Source organism: Corythoichthys intestinalis, chromosome 13 (assembly GCF_030265065.1).
Source record: "Corythoichthys intestinalis isolate RoL2023-P3 chromosome 13, ASM3026506v1, whole genome shotgun sequence".
NCBI lineage: Eukaryota > Metazoa > Chordata > Actinopteri > Syngnathiformes > Syngnathidae > Corythoichthys > Corythoichthys intestinalis.
Window position 1 is genome coordinate 13205740 of NC_080407.1, and position 22221 is coordinate 13227960.

At 38.9% G+C, this 22221-nt stretch overlaps 2 protein-coding genes across 5 annotated transcripts in view; one reads left to right on the forward strand and one right to left on the reverse strand.

Annotated features, from left to right (window-relative positions):
• chchd3a (coiled-coil-helix-coiled-coil-helix domain containing 3a) overlaps nucleotides 1–16113 on the reverse strand; it is a 127079-nt gene extending 110966 nt beyond the window's left edge. For 2 of the 3 annotated variants that reach the window (XM_057855302.1, XM_057855301.1), the window contains exons 1-3: nucleotides 15901–16113; nucleotides 15218–15505; nucleotides 14917–15031 (exon numbers count right to left, since the gene is read on the reverse strand). In XM_057855302.1, coding sequence (XP_057711285.1) covers nucleotides 14917–15031; nucleotides 15218–15505; nucleotides 15901–15981 — 484 coding nt within the window. In that variant the 5' untranslated portion in view covers nucleotides 15982–16113. The remainder of the gene's footprint in view (nucleotides 1–14916; nucleotides 15032–15217; nucleotides 15506–15900) is intronic. The other variant, XM_057855303.1, reaches the window with a different exon arrangement.
• Nucleotides 16114–20374: 4261 nt separating this feature from the next.
• Nucleotides 20375–22221, forward strand: part of exoc4 (exocyst complex component 4) — a 164295-nt gene continuing 162448 nt past the window's right edge. For both annotated transcript variants that reach the window (XM_057854368.1, XM_057854369.1), the window contains exon 1: nucleotides 20375–20471. In XM_057854368.1, the coding sequence (XP_057710351.1) occupies nucleotides 20392–20471 (80 nt within the window). In that variant the 5' untranslated portion in view covers nucleotides 20375–20391. The remainder of the gene's footprint in view (nucleotides 20472–22221) is intronic.

The following is a 22221-nucleotide window of genomic DNA, read 5'->3' on the forward strand; positions in this document are numbered from 1 at the left end:
GAACACCATTCTTGGCCATAGTTATGTCTATAGTTGATGTGTGCACAGAGATATGGGACTGTGTTAGTGATTTCTGTAAGTCTTTAGCAGACACTCTAGGGTTCTTTTTTCCCCCTGAGTATTCTTTGGTGGACGGCCACTGCTTGGGAGAGAAGAAACAATGCCAAACTCTCTCCATTTGTAGACAACTTCTCTGACTGTCGATTGATGAACATCCAGACTTTTAGAGATGACGTTGTATCCTTTCCCAGCTTCATACAAATCAACAATCTTTGATCGCGGGTCTTCAGACAGCTCTTTTGAGCCATGATGCACATCAGACAATGCTTCTCATCAAGACATTTCTTACCAGGTGTGTGTTTTATAGTGGGCAGGGCAGCTTTAAATCACTCATCAGTGATTGGGCACATAAAATTTTTGGTAAAAATTGGTTTCAATTGCTCTTAAGTCTCCTAAGGCAGAGGGTTCACTTACGTATTTTCCCCCTTCCATCACTGTTTGCATGGTATCCTCATTAAAATATGAAAACCTATAAATATTTGGGTGGTTTTAGTAAAAGCAGACACTATTTTCATCTGTGTGATTTTGACAAAGACCGATCCCATTTGATGGTGATTTTATCTTTGATCGCCGGTCTTCAGACAGCTCTTTTGACCGAGCTATGATGCACAACAGACAATGCTTCTCATCAAGATAATTTTTACTTGTAACTCTTTTTTTGATTACTTTAAACCACTCATCAGTGATTGGGCACACACCTGACTTAAAATGTTTGGTATAAAATTGTTTCAATTGCACTTTAAGTCTCTTTAGGCAAAGGGTTCACTAACTTATTTTCCCCTATTCTGTCATTGTTTGCATGCTATCATTAAAATATGAAAAGCTATAAATGTTTGGGTGGTTTTAGTTAAAGCAGACACTGTTTTTTCATCTGTGTGATTTTGACAAAGATCACATTTGATGGTGATTTTTTTTGCAGAAATGAGAGAAATTCCAAAAGGTTCAAATTAGGGTTGTTCCGATCATGTTTTTTTGCTCCCGATCGGATCCCGATCGTTTTAGTTTGAGTATCTGCCCATCCCGATATTTCCCGATCCGATTGCTTTTTTTTGCTCCCGATTCAATCCCAATCATATACATTTTGGGAATCCATTAAGAAAAAAATGAATAAAACTCAGACAAATATATACGTTCAACATACAGTATATAAGTACTGTATTTGTTTATTATGACAATAAATCCTCAAGATGGCATTTACATTATTAACATTCTGTCTGTGAGAGGGATCCACGGATAGAAAGACTTGACTTTGTATATTGTGACTAAATATTGCCATCTAGTGTATTTGTTGAGCTTGCACTAAATGATACTGAAGGCCATGCCCAAATGCATGATGGGAAGTGGAACCATTACTATGCATAGTGCTACCAATTGATACATCTTCTCTGCGTTGGGAAATAACGTAAGGTGTTGAGAAAAAGATCAATTGCTACCTTGCTTCCCCACATTGCTTCCCATGATACTTCTAATCGTAGGGAGAGAGATTGCAAGGCTTTAGCCAATTAAAAAAAGGCTCCAAAAGGCTGCCAAAATTCACTCTACTCAATTTACGCTTCCTTTTATCTCTCTATTTAGGTAAAACGGCGCCATTTCAGATTGAGCGCGACATTGCGTGAGTGGGTCGTGCAGCGCATGCATTAATTGCGTTAAATATTTTAACGTGATGCATTTTTTTAAAAATTAATTAACGCCGTTATTGGGATAAATTTGATAACCCTACCTTAAGCCTAAACTAAAGACTCTGGATAAGTGTAACATATTATGTCTGTAACGTTAAATACAATTAGAAACCATTTAATTAAAAAATATATATATATATTAAAAAAAGGCATGGCCGATATTTTTTTTGCCGATTCCGATACTTTGTAAAATACGTGATCGGACCCGATCGATCGACATCTCTAGTTCAAATACTTTTTCATACCACTGTACGTACGTTGTGTCCTATTTCCTCGTCCTAGCTTTCAGAGACCATATCTCCTGCTCTTTGCTGTGTGCTTTTGTTTAAAGCAAAAATACTGCAAACACTCTGAAAATGAGAGCGCCACTGCCACCCACTGAATGGATGGGCAATTACACGTTATTTTAGTACAGCAAAAAAATAAGTTCTGCGAGGTCACATGCGCCCAAGGGGCGAGGCTTTGCGCCCCACTATTTGAGAAGTACCGCTATAATGGAAGTTCTTGGGAATGTCAGTGTAATTTAATGCAAAACTACTGATTTAAGAGGTCAAGGTGCGTGCCTCAATTCAAGTCTCTTTTTCATCTCTTTTTGAATGTCTCATCCACGCCGACAAAAAGTGTGCTTCCATCCTTGATCCATTTTTTAAACAAGAATAAACTTGTGCAACCCTGCCCCTTTGAATTCATCCCAAAGAGTGTAAACCTTTTATCAAAATCCGCTGTTGTATTGTGAAATGAACATGGCCTCCTCACCTCATCAATTGCACTCGACGCGCTTCAAAAACACAGCACTCTATTGTTGTATTTATCTTTGAATCAGAAAAGCAATTAGCGCAAACAATGGAGGGACGCTTTAACTGGATAGTCGTCAAAAGCGGCAAAAGAAGCTTTTGTTAGATATAAGCAAGTAAATTAAACTGATTATGACGCGTGCGACAAACAGACGAGCGGTTCGAATGGAATTTGATGTCAAAGAAGAGCAAATCTAAAAAGTACTGCATATACCAACTTTGCCGCTGCCTACTGGCTTATTGTGCCACACTGCAGAGGTGTCGTTTTAATCACTGGAGTCACTGTGGCGTGGCACAAGTTGGCCTTTTTTAATTAGCACGCTGATTGAGCACAGTAAAGGACAGGGGATGCCTGCCTGCCCACGGCCCAGACGCCAGTCTCTCTGTGCCCACTCAGCACCCGCACGCTTGTGTGTGTGTGTGTAATGAGCAACATTCAAATGTCCTCAGCCCGGCAGGTCAGGAGAGGGAATGGAAAATCAGCACCCAACTTTATTTGGAGACTTATCAAAACAGTCGGATTACACCTTGTTAGAATCATTATTAGTCATGTTCTGCAGGTAATGGCAGTGAAAATGTCCATCATGCTCAGCGGTAATGAGCTACTAATTTATTAACATGACCGGGATAAAGAATTTATCATTTTATTAGCAATCAGAAGCAGACAATGAATCAAAAGAATGAAGACAAAAAGTGTGGGGTGGCTTAAAGTAAACACACCCACAATAAACATGATTAAAATTCCAAATGTAGCCGCACATAAAATTAATCCCCGGACACTTCATCCTCGTAGAACCTCTAATTAACTTTGACGAGGATGCACGCCGTCCCCCATATAACTCATAATGAAATGAGTCATTACCGAGAATGATTCTACTTTTATAATACATGTATTAACTTTTCATTGTTAGGATGACAACAGGTTTGTCTACCCGCCTCGAGGGAAACACACAAAAACAGCTTTATTTGCGCTGCTGGCCAAAAGTATTGGCACCACTGCAATTCAGTCAGATAATGCTTAATTTGTCCCAGAAAATGATAGCTATTACAAATGCTTTGGTCGTAATATCTTGATTTATTTTGCTTGCAATGAAAAAAAAAAAACACAAAAGGGAATTGGGGGGGGGGGGGGGGTCATGATTATTTTACACAAAACTCAAAAAATGGGTTGGACAAAAGTATTGGCACTAGGGTTGTTCCGATCATGTTTTTTTGCTCCTGATCCTATCCCGATCGTCTTAGTTTGAGTATCTGCCGATCCCGATATTTCCCGATCCGATTGCTTTTTTTGCTCCCGATTCAATTCCAATCATTCCCGATAATTTTTGCCGATTATATACATTATGGCAATGCATTAAGAAAAAAATGAGTAACTCGGACGAATATATACATTCAACATACAGTACATAAGTACTGTATTTGTTTATTATGACAATAAATCCTCAAGATGGCATTTACATTATTAACATTCTGTGTGAGGAAGATGCATTAATTGCGTTAAATATTTTAACGTGATACATTTTTTTTTCAAATTAATTACCACCGATATCGGGATAAATTTGATAACCCTACCTTAAGCCTAAACTAAAGACTCTGGATGAGTGTAACAGATTATGTTTATAACGTGAAATACAATTAAAAAACGATTTAATTAAAAAATATATATGGTGGAAAACACAGACAAGACTGAAAAAGCAGTTTCTGCTCTTGCACTCCTCTTAAAAAGAAACTGCTGGATTTTAAGCTAAACCAACTGTTGTGTTTGATAGAACAATATGTCTATATGCTGCCATAGCAGATTCATGGCACATTAAGCCCCCAAACTATTTTTAATTTTTCCGTTTTACCCTGAAATACCCCGTTTACAGACGTCGCGCAACCGCTTTTGTTTCAACCCAGCTATAAAACAAAGGTAATTAATTATATTTAGATATCAATAGGACGTGTCCCCCAAACTTCCCCGATTACATTGACGCTTATGGAGGGTGCTGCCATTGACGGACATGGACATCCAATTCTCCCAATCTTTTCTAATGGCTTTTACTTTGTTTTGTGCCATTGACTGGCATTATGGTCCATTCTATTGATAGACCTGAGTGGGGCTAAGATTTGTATCTCCACAGAGGAAAGACCCAGGTGTAATTTCTCCCGAAATTGCAGTTTCTAGTTATATTTATTATTCAAAATGTGTGTCGTTTTTGGCTTGGAATCAATCATTGATGTCTCATTTTTCATTTAAAAAAAAATAATAATAAAACGACTTTAAAAAATTATTCACTCACATATTTTAAACTTTTGAACAAATTATGTCACAATGAGAAAAATGGCATCTGTATCAAAGTCACGGATATCTACCTCAGAACTATCGCTTAATTGTATTCTTTTGTTACTGTCGCATTTTCTCCGGAATGTTAGATGATAATTCATCCAAACAAAAAAAAAAGTTGAAAAAAAAAAAAAAAAGTTTAAAAGGGTAAATATATGAAAAAGAAAATCTTGACCACTCCTTGATGTCTGCGATTTCTGCATCGCGACCCTTGTTATATGACCATGTTTCACCCATAAAATCCCCAAAAAATCCAGCTGTGGACATTCACAGCTGTGTCTTGACACTCAGTGATACATGCGACATTGAGTTTTTGGATCGAAACAAAGTAGGTACGCGATAATATCTCAAAGTCATGGCGTCTGTAATTCTGTTCTCGTGTGCTCTCACCTCCAGATAGGGTTTTGCTGTTTAAAAAATATTTTAAAAATAAAAATGCCCTCCTGCTCAAAATTTGTCTTCCCGCAGAAAATTGAGATTTTAAGCTTTCCAATGATGTATCACACATGCATATCTGACAAATTTCAAAGTTGGCTAAATCGGGGGTCTCAGAGCTGAACTTTGAGTCACCTGAGTGTTTTCCGCCATATATATTAAAAAAAGGCATGGCCGATATTTTTTTGCCGATTCAGATACTTTGAAAATGACGTGATCGGACACATCTCTTATTGGCACCCTTTGAAAAATGTGATGCTTCTTTAATTTGTGTAGTTAACAGCACCTGTTACTTACCTGTGGCACATAACAGGTGGTGGCAATAACTAAATCACACTTACAGCCAGTTAAAATGGATTAAAGTTGACTCAACATCTGTCCTGTGTCCTTGTGTGTACCACATTGAGAGTGGAGAAAAACAAAGAAGACCGAAGAACTGTCCGAGGACTTGAGAAGCAATATTGTGAGGAAGCATGGGCAATCTCAAGGCTGCAAGTCCATCTCCAAAGACCTGAATGTTCCTGTGTCTACCGTGCACAGTATCATCAATAATTGTAAAGCCCATTGCACTGTGGCTAACCTCCCTAGATGTGGACACAAAAGAAAAATTGACCAGAGATTTCAACGAAAGATTGTGCGGATGGTGGATAAAGAACCTCGACTAACATCCAAACAAGTTCAAGCTGTCCTACAGACCAAGGGTACAACAGCTGTCAACCCGTACTATCCGTCAGCGTCTGAATGAAAAAGGGACTCTATGGTAGGATACCCAGGAGGACCCCCCTTCTGACCCGGAGAAATAAAAAAGCCAAGCTGCAGTTTGCCAAAACTTACCCGAGAAAGCCAAAAATGTTTTGGAAGAATGTTCTCTGGTCAGATGAGACAAAAGTAGAGCTTTTTGGGGAAAGGCATTGACATAAAGCTTACAGGAAAAAAAACAAGGCCTTCAAAGAAAAGAAAACGGTCCCCACTGTCAAACATGGCGGAGGTTCCCTGATGTTTCGGGGTTGCTTTGCTGCCTCTGGCACTGGACTTCTTGACCGTGTGCTTGGCATTATGAAGTCTGAAGACTACAAACAAATTTTATGTGAGAAAGCTGGGTCTCCCTCAGAGGTCATGGGTCTCCCAGCAGGACAATGACCCAAAACACACTTCAAAAAGCACTACAAAATGATTTGAGAGAAAGCACTGGAGACGTCTAAAGTGGCCAGCAACCTGAATCCCATAGAACACCTGTGGAGAGATCTAAAAATGGCAGTTTGGAGAAGGCACCCTTCAAATCTCAGGGACCTGGAGCAGTTAGCCAAAGAAGAATGGTCTAAAATTCCAGCAGAGCATTGTAAGAAACTAATTGATGGATACCGGAAGCGGTTGTTCACAGTTATTTTGTCTCGGAAATATTAGGCTGAAGGTGCCAATACTTTTGTCCGGCCCATTTTTGGAGTTTTGTGTTAATTGATAATTCCCCCCCCCCCCCCCACTCTCTTTTATGGTTTTTCATTGCAAGCAAAATAAATGAAGATATGACTACCAAAGCATTTGTAATTGCAATCATAAACTGGGAGAAATTGAGTATTATCTGACAGAATTGCAGGTGTGCCAATACTTTTGGCCAGCAGTGTATATATGGTCACTTAATAATTGATACCAATGCAAAGGTAAATTGTGATTTTTTGCAGGTGCCCTAACCTGAAATTTTAAGGGCGCACAATATAAATATTCAATTTTTTACGAATTACAGGTCGATTATTTAGACCAGTGTTTTTCCAAACTTTTCTCAGTCATGGCACATTTCTACATAGGAAAAAATCTTGAGGCACACCACATACTAAAATGTTCCAAAATGACTTTCTCTACAGACTATTTAATTATAATTCATCTATATTTATACTTATTTAATATGATTTTTGATTGGACATGAAAAATTATGGAGTAGGTTTCGTTTCATCCCTGGTGAAAGTAAATCCATACGAAACAGCTTTCACTGCATTGCCTTGCCTTTGAGTTCTCAGTGTCAACTTTTATTTTTCAACACGAGTCATACTAGGGTCTTCATATGGGTCAGAATCTTGTCCGGGGAAAAGTTTGGATGTCAAAGTTATCAGTTTTAAAAACTTATCCATGACTGCCACCGCGACTTCCGAAAAAGTAATAATTACTGATTACGCTTCAAAAAAGTAATCTAGTTACTTTACTGATTACTTCATTATCAAAGTAACTAAGTCACTTTAAAAGTAATCTATCAGTTACTTTTTACCCATTTTTTCCCTTTGCCGCCTCAACATAAGAATTACAACAGAAAACTGTCATCACATGTAATTGACTTTCCGATGATTGAATTTAAAGGGGAAGATCAGAATTTTGCGCTGGCTTAGCCACTCCGGAGCCCTGAAACTAACAAATATCTGACAAACTGCTTGGAATTTGTTGAAATCAACTCCACCGACCAATTAAACCCCGCTAACTCTAAGATTAAGCCTAATGTCAAAACTTCTGAATTTCGGGTTATGGTTAACAGCATATCAGTGCCATTGTAAAACAATGCAAATTGAAGGCACAATAATAAACAACACACAAGTAGATTGTACAGTGCAATAAACACAAAGGTGGTGGCGGGCGCGGATGCGCGTGCAGTCGTGCACATTAACAACCCGGAAGTACTCCTCTCATCACACACGCGCTCAATTTGGCCACAAAATGTGGCGGTAACTCAGCACTTTACACTCAATCGGACTTACAACGCATCCCACAGATGCTAAACGAACAAATAACCTCACGCCATAAATGTGCAACACGCATATCATATAAACAAAGCTTGCCAACTTGGAGCGATGACTGCCCGTCGTTGCTACGGCAAAGCTATGAAACGGCCGCGCATGTAGGGGGTCCAACCTTTTGCTAATACCCTCCAGAATGAAGGAAAAATACTCATTTTCAATCATGGATATCCACAGATGAACACTCCCTCGCAACGTCTCAACACTCGGCGCGAATGTCCACCCGCCTCAGTCCCACAACACGTAACCCAAGACCAAAACAGGAAATAGCCAAGAGTTTGTCATGGAAACACGTACCGGGAACCTTTTATTTGAGCATTTTCTATTCAAAATGCTCTTCGTCCATGACTACAATCCTCTTCATTCTACATACGTTATGAGGCAATGAAAAAATGGTATCGCAGAGACACTAAGGAAACTAACTTTAATCAGATTACTGGTGTAGAAAAATGAACGTGTTAGATTACTCGTTACTGAAAAAAGTAATCAGATTACAGTAACGCATGACTAACTAACGTGTTACTGACAACATTGGTCACAAGGAAGGTTTTCAGTTGCGTGCGGGCAAGCGAGGTAATTACACAGAACTGCTGGGAATTATATCCATCAGCCACCTTGCTGTCTGTGACAATGTGGACCCCAGCAATTCTACTGTACATCATTTGATTAGACTCATCAAGTGTTGTTATACACGAAAGTATCCTTTCCATTTGTTCATATGTGACAACTGTCAATACTCCCCCGGCATTATATTCCAACACATTGTCATGGACAGCAAGGTGGCTGATAGCTAGAAATCCTAGCAGTTCTTGACACGAGCAATAACTCTCACCAGCACACGACCGAGAACCTTCCACCTACACCTTCCATCCTACTGCAGCTCCGCCTGACAACGTCCGTGTGCTGTTAACAAAGGCTGAGTGTCCTTCAAAATACCGTCAGGGGACATCTTATTAATTTTATAAATTACAGTGCCCGCCATAATTATTGTATTTATAATAATTATGTGTTTTTTTTACTTTTGATTTTTTTTTTTCTAAATAGCATGAGACCTTAATGGAAGAAAAGAGAAAAATCCAACCTTCAATACAAGTGCATTTATTCAGTGGCGAAAAAATCCCACATAAAAGAAATAATTATTTGACATCAAATAATGCGTGTCACAATTATTAGCACCCCTGGTGTTAATACTTTGTACAACCCCCTTTTGCCAACAAAACAGCACCTAATATTCTCCAAAATGTTCCACAAGATGGGAAAAGACACAAAGAGGGATCTTCAGCCATTCCTCTTTGCAGATTTTCTCTAAATCTTCCAGAGACCTGGGTCCTCTCCTTTGTACTCTCCTCTTCAGCTCATCCCACAGGTTTTCAATTGGGTTGAGGTCTGGGGACTGAGATGGCCATAAGAGGAGCTTGATTTTGTGTCTGGTGAACCATTTTTGTGTAGATTTTGCCATATGTTCAGGGTCATTGTCTTGCTAAAAGACCAAGTGATGACCCATCTTCAGCTTTCGGGCAGAGGGCAACAGATTTTGATTTAAAATGTCCTGGTTTTTCAAAGTATTCATGCTGCCATGCACCCTCCCAGGGCCTTTGGAAGCAAAACAGCCTGACAGCATCACTGACCCACCCCCGTACTTCACAGTGGGTATGAGGTGCTGTCTACACGCCAATAAGCTGTTTGGGAGGCATGCACGGAGAAAACCTTTCCTCACTCACAATCATAAACACAAACGTGTGGAGTTCGCCAAGCGGTATTGGGGCTTCAACTGGGACCGTGTGCTTTGGTCAGATGAGACCAAGATTGAGCTTTTTGGCAACAAACACTAAGTGGGTCTGGCATGCCACAAAAGATACGCATGCTGAAAAGCACCTTATACCCACTGTGAAGTATGGGGTTGGGTCAGTGATGCTGTGGGGCTGTTTCGCTTCCAAAGGCCCTAGGAACCTTATTAGGGTGCATGGCATCATGAATGCTTTGAAATACCAGGAATTTTAAAATCAAAATCTGTTGCCCTCTGCCCGAAAGCTGAAGATGGGTCGTCACTGGGTCTTTCAGCAAGACAATGACCCGAAACATATGGCCAAATCTACACAGAAATGGTTCACCAGACACAAAATTAAGCTCCTCCCATGGCCATCTCAGTCCCCAGACATCAACCCCATTGAAAACCTGTGGGGTGAGCTGAAGAGGAGAGTACAGAGGAGAGGACCCAGTTCTCTGTGTGATTTAGAGAGATTCTGCAAAGAGGAATGGCAGAAGATCCCTCTTTCTGTCTTTTCTCATCTTCTGAAACATTATAGAAGATTAGGTGCTGATTAGGTGTAAATCAAGATATTACTACCAAAGCGTTGGTAATTTTAATCATTTTCTGAGAGAAATTGAGCATTATCTGACAGAATTGCAGGGGTGCCAATACTTTTGGCCAGCACTGTAGACCTTAACATAACCCTCCATAATTATTGGCACCCCTGAAAAAGATGTGTTTTTTAGCTTCTAATATATATATATATTTTTTTTCAAATAATATGGGACCTTAATGGGAAAAAAAGGGAAAAATCCAAACTTCAATACAAGTGCATTCATTCAGTGGGGAAAAAATCCCACGTAAAGAAAAAAATTTTTGACATCAAATAATGTGTGTCACAATTATTAGCACCCTTGGTGTTAATACTTTGTACAACCCCCTTTTGCCAACAAAACAAGGTCTGGGGACTGAAATGGCCATGGGAGGAGCTTGATTTTGTGTCTGGTGAACCATTTCTGTGTAGATTTGGCCATATGTTTATGGTCATTGTCTTGCTGAAAGACCCAGTGATGACCCATCTTCAGCTTTCGGGCAGAGGGCAACAGATTTTGATTTAAAATGTCCTGGTTTTTCAAAGTATTCATGCTGCCATGTACCCTCCCAGGGCCTTTGGAAGCAAAACAGCCCCACAGCATCACTGACCCACCCCCATACTTCAAAGTGGGTATAAGGTGCTTTTCAGCATGCGCATCTTTCGTGGCACGCCAGACCAACTTAGAGTGTTTATTGCCAAAAAGCTCAATCTTGGTCTCATCTGACCAAAGCACATGGTCCCAGTTGAAGCCTGGGAACGTGTGTATTTTTGTGTGAGACCAAGATTGAGCTTTTTGGCAAAAAAAACTCTCAGTGGGTCTGGTGTGCCACGAAAGATGCACATTCTGAAAAGCACCTCATACCCACTGTGAAGTATGGGGGTGGGTCAGTGATGCTGTTTCGCTTCCAAAGGCCCTGGGAACCTTGTTAGGGTGCATGGCATCATGAATGCTTTGAAATACCAGGACATTTTAAATCAAAATCTGTTGCCCTCTGCCCGAAAGCTGAAGATGGGTGGTCACTGGGTCTTATAGCAAGACAATGACCCTAAACATATAGCCAAATTTACACAGAAATGGTTCACCAGACACAAAATCAAGCTCCTCCCATGGCCATCTGGAGGACCCAGCCTTCGCTGCTGCTGCTGCTCCCTCACTCCAGAACTCACTCCCAAAACCCATCAGGAACTCGGACTCATTACAAAACTTCAAATCACTCCTAAAAACCCACCTGTTCAAACTAGCTTTTCCCACCTCTTAATTCTTAATTCTGTCTTTGTGTTATGTTATGTAAAGCATCTTTGAGTGTCCAAAATAGCGCTATATAAGTTTGAGGTATTATTATTATTATTATTATTATCATCTCAGTCCCCGAAACTTGTTTTGTTGGCAAAAGGGGGTTGTACAAAGTATTAACACCAGGGGTGCTAATAATTGTGACACACATTATTTGATGTCAAATAATTATTTCTTTATGTGGGATTTTTTTCCCCACTGAATAAATGCACTTGTATTGAAGGTTGGATTTTTCTCTTTTTTTCCATTAAGGTCCCATATTATTTAGGAAAAAAAAAATATTAGAAGCTAAAATATTTAAATATTATAAATCCAATAATTATGGCGGGCACTGTACAACAAATATATAATTAAAAACGCGATATTGGCTAATTTCTCGCGGAACACCTGACGATCTCTGGCACACCGGTTTCAAAACACTGATTTACAGAAGTGGGTGGTAAGACGTTACCTTTACTTGAGTAAAGAAAAATGTACTTCTAAGAGTAGTTATACTAAGCTATAATTTTTTACTTTTACTTGAGTAGAAAAAAACGCTACTCTTACTCTGCTACACAATCGTCGTTACATTCTTCCTCTTTATTTTACTTATTAGATTTTTTTTTATTGTTTTTTTTTGCCAGTGATGCCAAGAGTAGAGACCTGCCTGGTGTATTAGAGGGGTAGCTCTACCGATTTCCCCAATGAGACGTCACAACAATAATCACAATCATTTGGTGTCTTTTAAGCACCGTAAAAAATGAAGTATTTGATATAGAGCACTCCCCTCAACATGACTTAACCCTTGAGAGTCGAAGGACGCGCCGGCGCGTCCTCAGCGCACACGTCGTCTTTGAAGCGCCCTCACGTTTTAATTACGTCACCCTTATGCCTTTGGTTGGTCTCGTTTTAAAGTGCGGAAGTTGCGGTTTACTCTCGTTATTATTTGAAGTCAATCGACCAACTAGAACGTGAGATATTGTCATTTAAGTTTTATAGTTTTATTGTCCTCTCAAAAAAACATTAAAACGCTGCATGGATCATTTGTTTATGTCTATATTTCCATCATTTCTTGTCCTTTTTCAAAACGGAAGCTCCATGAAAAAAACACAAATCAAACGAACCCTTTCGAAGTCACAGTGGAAGCACAAAATGCGTTTTTTTTTTTTTTAATAAATATAACTGCCGCGCGAGGTTCTACCGAACGAGAGGGGAGGAGTGTTCTGAAGCAGCGAGGTGGCGAGCGACGGCCGTTTGGTTCGAGCAGCGACTTTGTGTGACTTTGACAATGAACGGAAAACTAAATTTAGCGCAAGAAATTGTGCTTTTTGATCAACTTGAGGAAGAGGATGGTCCAAATTCGTCATCATCGTCTTCTTCGGAAGAGTCCTCGAGTGAATTTGAACACGTGGGTGACGCCATCGACGAGCAGAGGTAAGCCAACTCTCTTTTTTTTTTTTTTTATGATGAAAAAGTTTCTTTTGAAAGTTTCTTTTGATATTGCAAGACAAAGTTAATTTTGATGCAATAGAAGTGTGTGTTTGTGAATATAATAATAAAATGTGCATATCAGATCAAAGTCGTACGTGCACTGTGGGTATCCCAGGCAGGAATTTATAATTTGTGGTGTTCTACTTTCTATATGAAGATTAGGGATGTAGCACATATTCAGCTATGGTATTCTTTCTATTGTCATACATATAGATTTCCATTATTATTTATTGCTGTATATATTTTTATTTTATACTTTATTATTTTCATAAATACTGACTTTTTTCATGTACATTTATAGTGACAATGAAAGTAAAGTGAAATGAAAATGGAAGGGTGGAAAGAGGACCAACACCCCATGGAAGTGTGAGCTGTGTGATGTAGCCCTGTGTCTAATTCCAGGACGAAACTGCTTTTCAGAGTGGCAAGCCTGACAAAAATTTAACTTGTTTATTGTAAATATTTTTGAAAATACTTTTTTTTCCAATGTTATATATATATTTTTTTCCCCACAATCAGCATTCTCAATTTGTGTATATAAATGTGTGTTCAAGAAGCTTGATTGTGTGTACAGTTTTCATCAGGTGATGGGCCGCAATACCTAAACTCATAAAGAGATGGCCTCTAAACACTTTTTGTGTTAGATGGTATATATTTTTTCACTGTTCTTCACTGTTTGGTCTGCTGTATATAACCTGTTTTGACTAGAGCATGTATAAAGGCAAAAAACGCCTATGGCTATACCTGTTGTTTATGTTGAATTGTCAAATATAAGACTATTTATTCTAAATTTTTTTGGTTGAATGTTCATCCTAACATGTTGAATAAATATTACAAAGTTTCAAAACGGTTCGTTACGCATGTTTGGTTGTCAATTGGACATCAATATTAAAAATTTTGACAAAACGATTTTGGAATTTTTGGTCTTTTTGGGCCCAAAATGATGATTTATAATTGGTTAGTGAAGGAAACAACAGTTTGGACATGAAGTTCAAGGTGTCACAAAAAAAGGGACCAAACCAGGTCATCGTAAACAATTCTTTCTTTGAAATATAAAGGCAACTTCAAAGGCATGCAAAATCAGACAAAATAGACCCAGACCTTAAAGGGTTAAAAATGCAGATTTTAACTTCTCTCCTAGTTTCTATTTGGCACCAATTTATGGGACAAAAACGGAGATACGATCCTTTAAATTTCAAAATTATGACGGAACTCTTCTATATTCAAACAAGGAACTTTTTTCTCCAGCAGAGAGCTCTCATGCTCTTTGGCCAAATAATGCTTCATTTATGTAAATTTTGTTCTCTCGTCTGATTTCAATGATTTTTTTATTTTTATTTGTTTGTATTTCTTCGGCTTTAATTGTACAGTATCATTATAATAACAGTCCATATAGATAACCTTGTGCTAAGAAAAAAATACCATTGTTTAAAAAAAAAAACAACAACATTAAATATAAGGACGTTACTCACAATATTACTCATTACTTGAGTATTCTTTTTACCAAATACTTTTTTACTTGTACTTGAGTACATTTTTTGGACGACTACTTTTACTTTAACTTGAGTAATGTTATTTTGAAGTAATGCTACTCTTACTTGTGTCAATTTTTTGGCCACTCTACCAACCGCTGCGGATTTAGAGAGTCGCAGCTTGAAAACTGGAAAATCAATTCTGAAAAGTATGAATCAATGTACAGTCATGCGTTTTGTACAGCGCACTGCTATGCAACCTACTTGTTGGTGCAACTGGACTGGCCTCCTGGACAGGAACAGAGGGTTCTGACTCGGCCGGCAACTGAGGAGGAGGAGGAGGAGGAGGAGGAGGAGGAGGAGGAACGGTCACTTCAGCCTGTGGAGAAGGAGTTGGCAGGATAACAACAGGCTCAGAAACAGGAAGGCAGGAGAGGGGGTCCGATTCAGGTGACAGGAAAGCAGGAGAGGAGAGGGGTTCGCTTAGTGGAGTTACAGAATCCACCGAAGCAGGGAAAGGGGCGGAAGCAGGGGGATCCGAAGGAGAGGCAAAGGGGATAGTTACCGGCTCAACAGCGGGAGGAGGAGTGGTAGTCGGCTCAAAAGCGGGAGGCACATCTACGGGCAAGGAGGCTGAGGGTAGCACCATGTCAATGATGGTGGGTGCTTCTACCTGCACGGGTTGAGGAGGAGGAGGAAGAGGAGGTGGTGGTGTTACAGTCTCTTGAGATGGAGCAGGAGGAGCAGGTGGAGGAGGAAAGGTGGGGATCGGATCAAATGGAGGAGGAGGAACAGGCTGTGGACGAGGGGCCTTCGAAGGTTCTCGCATTCGGTTGATGACGTCCTCTGAAAGCTGCAAAGAAATGTTTAAAATCATATTCAAACAGTAGTTAGCAAGCAAATAGTCTCAACCTTACTATTCAATGAGGCACAGCGTTGAAATGAATGGGATTATGACTTTGGAAGTGACTCCTGCGAACTTCTAAAGTCTTATATAATGGACTTAAAGCGGTTCCATCTAAATTTAACACTTGTTTTGAGAACGTTCAAGTGAAGCTCGTCTTTAAAACATGCAATTGTTTCAAAAACAGTGATCAATCAGTTAACATAATTTTAGCTATACTCGCACAAGAAATAACTTCCCGATTACAGTACAGTCACAAAAACACTATCAACATTTAATCATCATTACTTTAACAAATGTTGACAATGTGCAACAGTTTCGAATGCAAGTGTGCGGTCACTTACCCTGATGCCCTTCACCACTGTTACATTGTCGTTCTCGTCTGACTCAAATGACACGCGCCGCGTACTGTTGTTAGCTCCCATTGTCCCTCCGCTGATCTAAAGTATATTCCGTATTTACATGTATTAATAAACACTTAAATCGAGCCGGTTTTTAGCTTTGTTTATGGTGTTTGGAGTTGTCAGAGGCCGCGCGCTGTCATCCCAGCTTCAACAGGAAACCAAGTTAAGAAAAGCGTCTCTTATTGGCTAACAGCGTCCACACCTCAACATTGAAGATTTCTATTGGTCGTACATTCTTATGAATGGGAGACAGTTTTAAAGAACCAGGACAACCGTAAATTAAAGTGGAAATGAAAGGATTATGGCTGGATTAGCCATCATTTCCTTTGGTAGAAATATCCATAAATTCCAAAGATTGATATTGTTTTTCTATTTTTCCAAATATCATTCATTTAAAAAGTTCAGAAAAAAAAAAAAAAGATTAAATCTGATTTTAGTAGCTCACAATGGAGTGTGATTGTTATAGGAGTGATTTGCAGTACAGCTCATTTGGTGAATACCAGTCATAGCAAACAATAACAAGCGATCATAATAACAATTGATTTTTTTTTTTTTAATATAAAAATACATTGCCTCGAATATGAGGCAATTATTTTGACGGCCCTGCAGACAGAATGTGAGGAGGAGTAAGAAGCAGGCGTAGTTTTGCCACGGATGACCTATTATAGTTCACATCCAAAACAACATATTGCTTCGAGCTTTGGAAAAATGCCCAGATTGTTGTCAGCTTCACTTTCCACCAAGGACCATATCTTTGTCCAGTCAGTGCACAAGAACATCTGTTGTTTACACAGTATTATGACTCATTTCAGTGTTACATTTCTTTCCCATTGTCTTTCGACAACAGTAAATAATGCTTGGAAATATATTAAACCCTCTACTGCTGCTTCTGAAGTCATGAAAAACATTTTGAATTTAAACAACGGAGGCATGTTTACAATTTGATCGCGCTGGGTACAATAATCCCAGCTCCAAAATGAAAAAGTGCAGCTATTGCTTGTTCTGCAAAGTCGTGCTGCCTTGCAAGATATCAAACTATAGCATAAATTCGATTTTCCCTGAGAACAGAGGCGATCATTATGGGTGACAGCTCATATGTCTTGTCTTCTAAACTGGATATATTATAAAAATAGAGTTGTTTACTGAAGTTTTGTTCTCAAAAACACACAAATTGAATCAAAATGATATTCTCAAGGATTCACATCCTTTAGGTTTAATAATATTTTCTAATTTAAACATCTTTGTTAGTGCTTGTACTGTAGTGACTCTTTGTATTGTAACAACTTACACTTTTATAATGGAGCAAATAAGTATTTAGTCAACCACTAATTGTGCAAGTTCTCCCACTTGAAAATATTAGAGAGGCCTGTAATTGTCAACATGGGTAAACCTCAACCATGAAAGACAGAATCATGGTGGAAAATAAGTATTTGGTCAATACCAAAAGTTCATCTCAATACTTTGTTATGTACCCTTTGTTGGTAATAACGGAGGTCAAACCTTTTCTGTAACTCTTCACGAGCTTTTCACACACTGTGGCTGGTATTTTGGCCCATTCCTCCATGCAGATCTCCTCTGGAGCAGTGATGTTTTGGGGCTGTCATTGGGCAACACGGACTTTCAACTCCCTCCACAGATTTTCTATGGGGTTGAGATCTGGAGACTGGCTAGGCCACTCCAGGACCTTGAAATGCTTCTTACAAAGCCACTCCTTTGTTGCCCTGGCTGTGGGTTTGGGATTATTGTCATGCTGAAAGACTCAGCCATGTCTCATCTTAAATGCCCTTGCTGATGGAAGGAGATTTTCACTCAAAATCTCTCTATACATGGCCCCATTCATTCTTTCCTTTACACAGATCAGTCGTCCTGGTCCCTTTGCAGAAAAACATCCCCAAAGCATGATGTTTCCACCCCCATGCTTCACAGTGGGTATGGTGTTCTTCGGATGCAATTCAGTATTCTTTCTCTTCTAAACACGAGAACCTGTGTTTCTACAAAAAAAAATTCTATTTTGGTTTCATCTGACCATAACACACAGGTGTCAAACCGATTCCAGAAAGGGCCAAGTGGGTGCTGGATTTTGTTCCAACCGATAACATGCAGAAAGTTTAACCAATGAACTTCCTGCTGAAACAAGCAGCACCTGACAAAGTTTAGCTGATTAAACATGTAAAAGATCTAATTGGTGAAAAGCTGTCCTCTTCATTGGTTGGAAAGCAAACCTGCACCCAATTGGCCCTTTCTGGAATCGGCTTGACACCTGTGCCATAACACATTCTCCCAGTCCTCTTCTAGATCATCCAAATGCTCTCTAGCGAACCACAGACGGGCCTGGACGTGTACTTTCTTCAGCAGGGGGACGCGTCTGGCAGTGCAGGATTTGAGTCCCTGGTGGTGCATTGTGTTACTGATAGTAGCCTTTCTTACTGTGGTCCCAGCTCTCTGTAGGTCATTCACTCAGTCCCCCCGTGTGGTTCTGGGATTTTTACTCACCGTTCTTATCATTTTGAGGCCACAGGATGAGATCTTGCATGGAGTCCCAGATCGAGGGAGATTATCAGTGGTCTTGTATGGCTTGTATTTTCTAATAATTGCTCCCACAGTTGATTTCTGTACCCCAAACGTTTTACCTATTGCAGATTCAGTCTTCCCAGCCTGGTGCAGGTCTCTGGTGTCCCTTGAAAGCTCTTTGGTCTAGCCATAGTGGAGTTTGGAGTGTGACTGACTGATGTTGTGGACAAGTGTCTTTGTTACCGATAATGTGTTAAAACAGGTGCCATTAAGACAGGTAACGAGTAGAGCCTTGTTAGACCTCGTTAGAAGAAGTTAGACTTCTTTGACAGCCAGCAATCTTGCTTGTTTGTAGGTGACCAAATACTTGTTTTCCACTCTAATTTGGAAAAAAATTATTTAAAAATCAAACAATGTGATTTTCTGTTTTTTTTACCCACATTCTGTCTCTCATGGTTAAGGTTTACCCATGTTGACAATTACAGGCCTCTCTAGTCTTTTCATGTAGGAGAACTTGCACAATCGGTGGTTGACTAAATACTTATTTGCCCCACTGTAGATATATTGTTTTACCCGTCTGCACCAGTTTTGCATGATCAAATGAATACAACACTGTAGCACATTGTGTTTCATATGTCGTGTTTTGTTTTTGTGACATTACACCTGAAAAGTACATTTCTTCCCGTGTTATCCCCCTGTGTCATTTGTCTTTGTTACACGAAGAAGCACAACTTAATTGTACGTTGCGTCCTTCTGTTTGTCTATTATCAATGGAAAATTGGGTTCTCACACACTGCAGTCGAGGCGCATTCCTCAAGGGAAACCCTCATCTCGGAATCTATTATTATCATAGATTACTTAATGAATAACTGGAGTATGCAGTGACGCCCTAGGGCGCTCTTTGAAAAGCCTCAGGCTGCATTGAATACAGAGCTTATATAATAGATGCACTACTGTAGTACAAGATAATAAACAAAGTCTTATTTGCGCATTTCAAAGGTCTTTTCGTACGAGATATTTCCGTAGATGCAAGTTTTTTTCTGGGTGACAAAGCATGTTTTTTTTTTTTTTTTTTTTTTTTTTTTGTATGACAACATGTCAAGATGAACAGCTTGACCTTGGCCCACTGTTATTGGGGACACAAAAGGCAAGGAGATTAGGTGGCCTGATGGGCAGAAGGCATCTGTGATAAGAACTTCAAAATTAAACCTGGACCAGAAGAACTTGACTCCTTTATTTATTTATTTCAAAAGAAAAACGTCGACGTCTTCTCTTTTTTTCTCTCGACTAGGTGAGGAGAGACATAAAGATGGGCGACAATCTTATCTCGTCATTCCACGGGCACATCAATCACAGTCTAGACCAGTAAAAATCGACCACCTCCACATCCACAATCAATGTCCTTTACTATTGTCACTGGTACAGCAAAGATTGTCAGAGATAAGACCAAGCAAAGCCTTCTGAATCTTCCATGATAGATGCTCTAAATGAAAGGCTATTAACTAACTGACAAATACTTGCTCCTCTGCTAGCTTTCCCTTTTTTCCAGTCCCGGGAGATATGAATCGAACTTCCTAATAAAGGAGGTTTCTTGCTGTGATCTGTTGATTCTGGCCAAAATCAATACTGCATTAAAACATGTGTCTGGACGCGGGGCTTAACTTGAGGCTCAACCAGTATATTGTCTCATCAATTACTATATATAGATTTTTTTTTTATTTTTTTAAATAGAAATAATTTGTTCATTAATTAATAGTTTTATTGTCAATTACAATATTTTTTTTGCATTTTGTTTATTTATACTTGATTTTTCAACATTATGAAGCAAAAAAGACGAATTATCGATATGAACTACAACTCCCATAATGCTCCGATATGATGCGTTTCCTGCTTCCGTTTTTTTTTTCACAGCTGTGTAAAATGGCTACTGACACAGGGCGATTCAGGGGAGCTGTCAACAAAAACAAAGACCCTTCCGGGCTTCTTATTTCTGTCATAAGGTATTTTTTGTGACATATTTTTATTCTATCAAGTGACCGATTGCAATTATGCACTCTGAGGCTTTTAGCGCGGACCGATGATCCGCTATCATTCTGATATGAAGCTGTCAGCATTGTCTTCCTGTTTGTCTCATCTATTTCTCATTTTAATTCGCTATAAAACGGTTTCATTGGCTGTATTTTTGATTGCATGTCTCACTCGCATCGTGTCTCCTCACGATAAATACGCTTTAGAGGTGTAATCATAGGCGGAGTTTGACTTTTGGGGCGGGGGGTGCACAACATGTTGATGACCCCAAAAAGCAGTGTCAGCAATAAAATTAACTTACAAGAATATTAATAATAATAAGATGACAATGAGCTTTTTTTTTTGTTTCCCATCATTCTTGAGGGGAATTCTAAATCAGGCTGCTTAGGCAATACTTTTGGCCAAGATCGTTATCCATTGAATTTGGTACGCCCGCCGGTGTCGTGCCAATGTAGTTACCCCAGTCCAAAATTGTATCCCCAGGGCGGAGCCATATGGAGGTAGATTTGTGTCTTTATTATTAAATCAAAAACAAGTTGCTTCAATAAAAAAGAAAATGTTGGCCCATTTAATTATATATTTTCAACCAAAAAAAAGTTGCTTCATCAAAAAAAAAAAAAAAAAAAAAAAAAAAATGGGTTTGAATGCAAAAATACATTTGAAAGTCAAAAAATTGCATGTGAAAGCTATTTTTCTTTGATTAATTTTATTTTATTTTTTTTTAGTCAAGATTGTTTTTTTTTAATAAAGTAATGTTGATTTGTGTTTGGGTCACATTTTGGCTAGGACATTTTTTTCTATTATTCAATCAAAAAATATGTGGCTTCAAAAAAACATAGATTTTAAAAAAGAAAACTCACTTCAATCAAAAAAAAATTCAATCATAGAAAAAAGTTTTTGAATGGGAAAAAATATTTGAGATTGAAAAATTTGCATTTGAACACTTAAATTTTCATTGAAAACATTTTCTTTGATTGAAGCAATTCTTTTTGTGTTTGGGCCATATTATGATTAGGACATTTGTTTCTAAATCATTCAATCCCCCCAAAAGTTGCTTCAATCCCAAAAATATTTTCAAAGAAAAAAATCCTTTTTAAAAATATTTTTTCTCTAATATAAAGCAAAGCAAATGACTGTCTAAGGTGCTCGAAAAATAATTTCGGCCCATTATAAAAATATGTTTTTTGTTCATTTTTTTGCAGTTTTATTGCTTTACAACTTTATATATATATATATATATATATATATATATATATATGTATATACACACACACACACAGTGGGGAGAACAAGTATTTGATACACTGCCAATGGGACCATTGGCAGTGTATCAAATACTTGTTCTCCCCACTGTATATATGTATAGGAAAGTCAATTACATGCAATGACACTTTTAGGCCACTGGGGGGCTGCCACCCCATGCCCCCCCCCCCCCCCCCCCGACCCCCACTTAAAATCTGCTTTTGGGTGGATGTAATTCGTTGTTTATGTTCTGTCAAATGTTAATTCCTGTTTGAAATGTTGTAATTGTGAGCTCATCGTCATATATATATTGTGTGTTTTATTTTACTGAAAGGCTTGTTTCGGCAATAGGATACTAGCAGAGCTGTTAACGACTTGCAGGGGCCCGGGGACAAGAGACCATTAGAGAGAGTGTAAATTTTCAAATTATTTAATTTGAGATGGAGAGTTAAATACAACAGACCGTAATGTGATGTGACA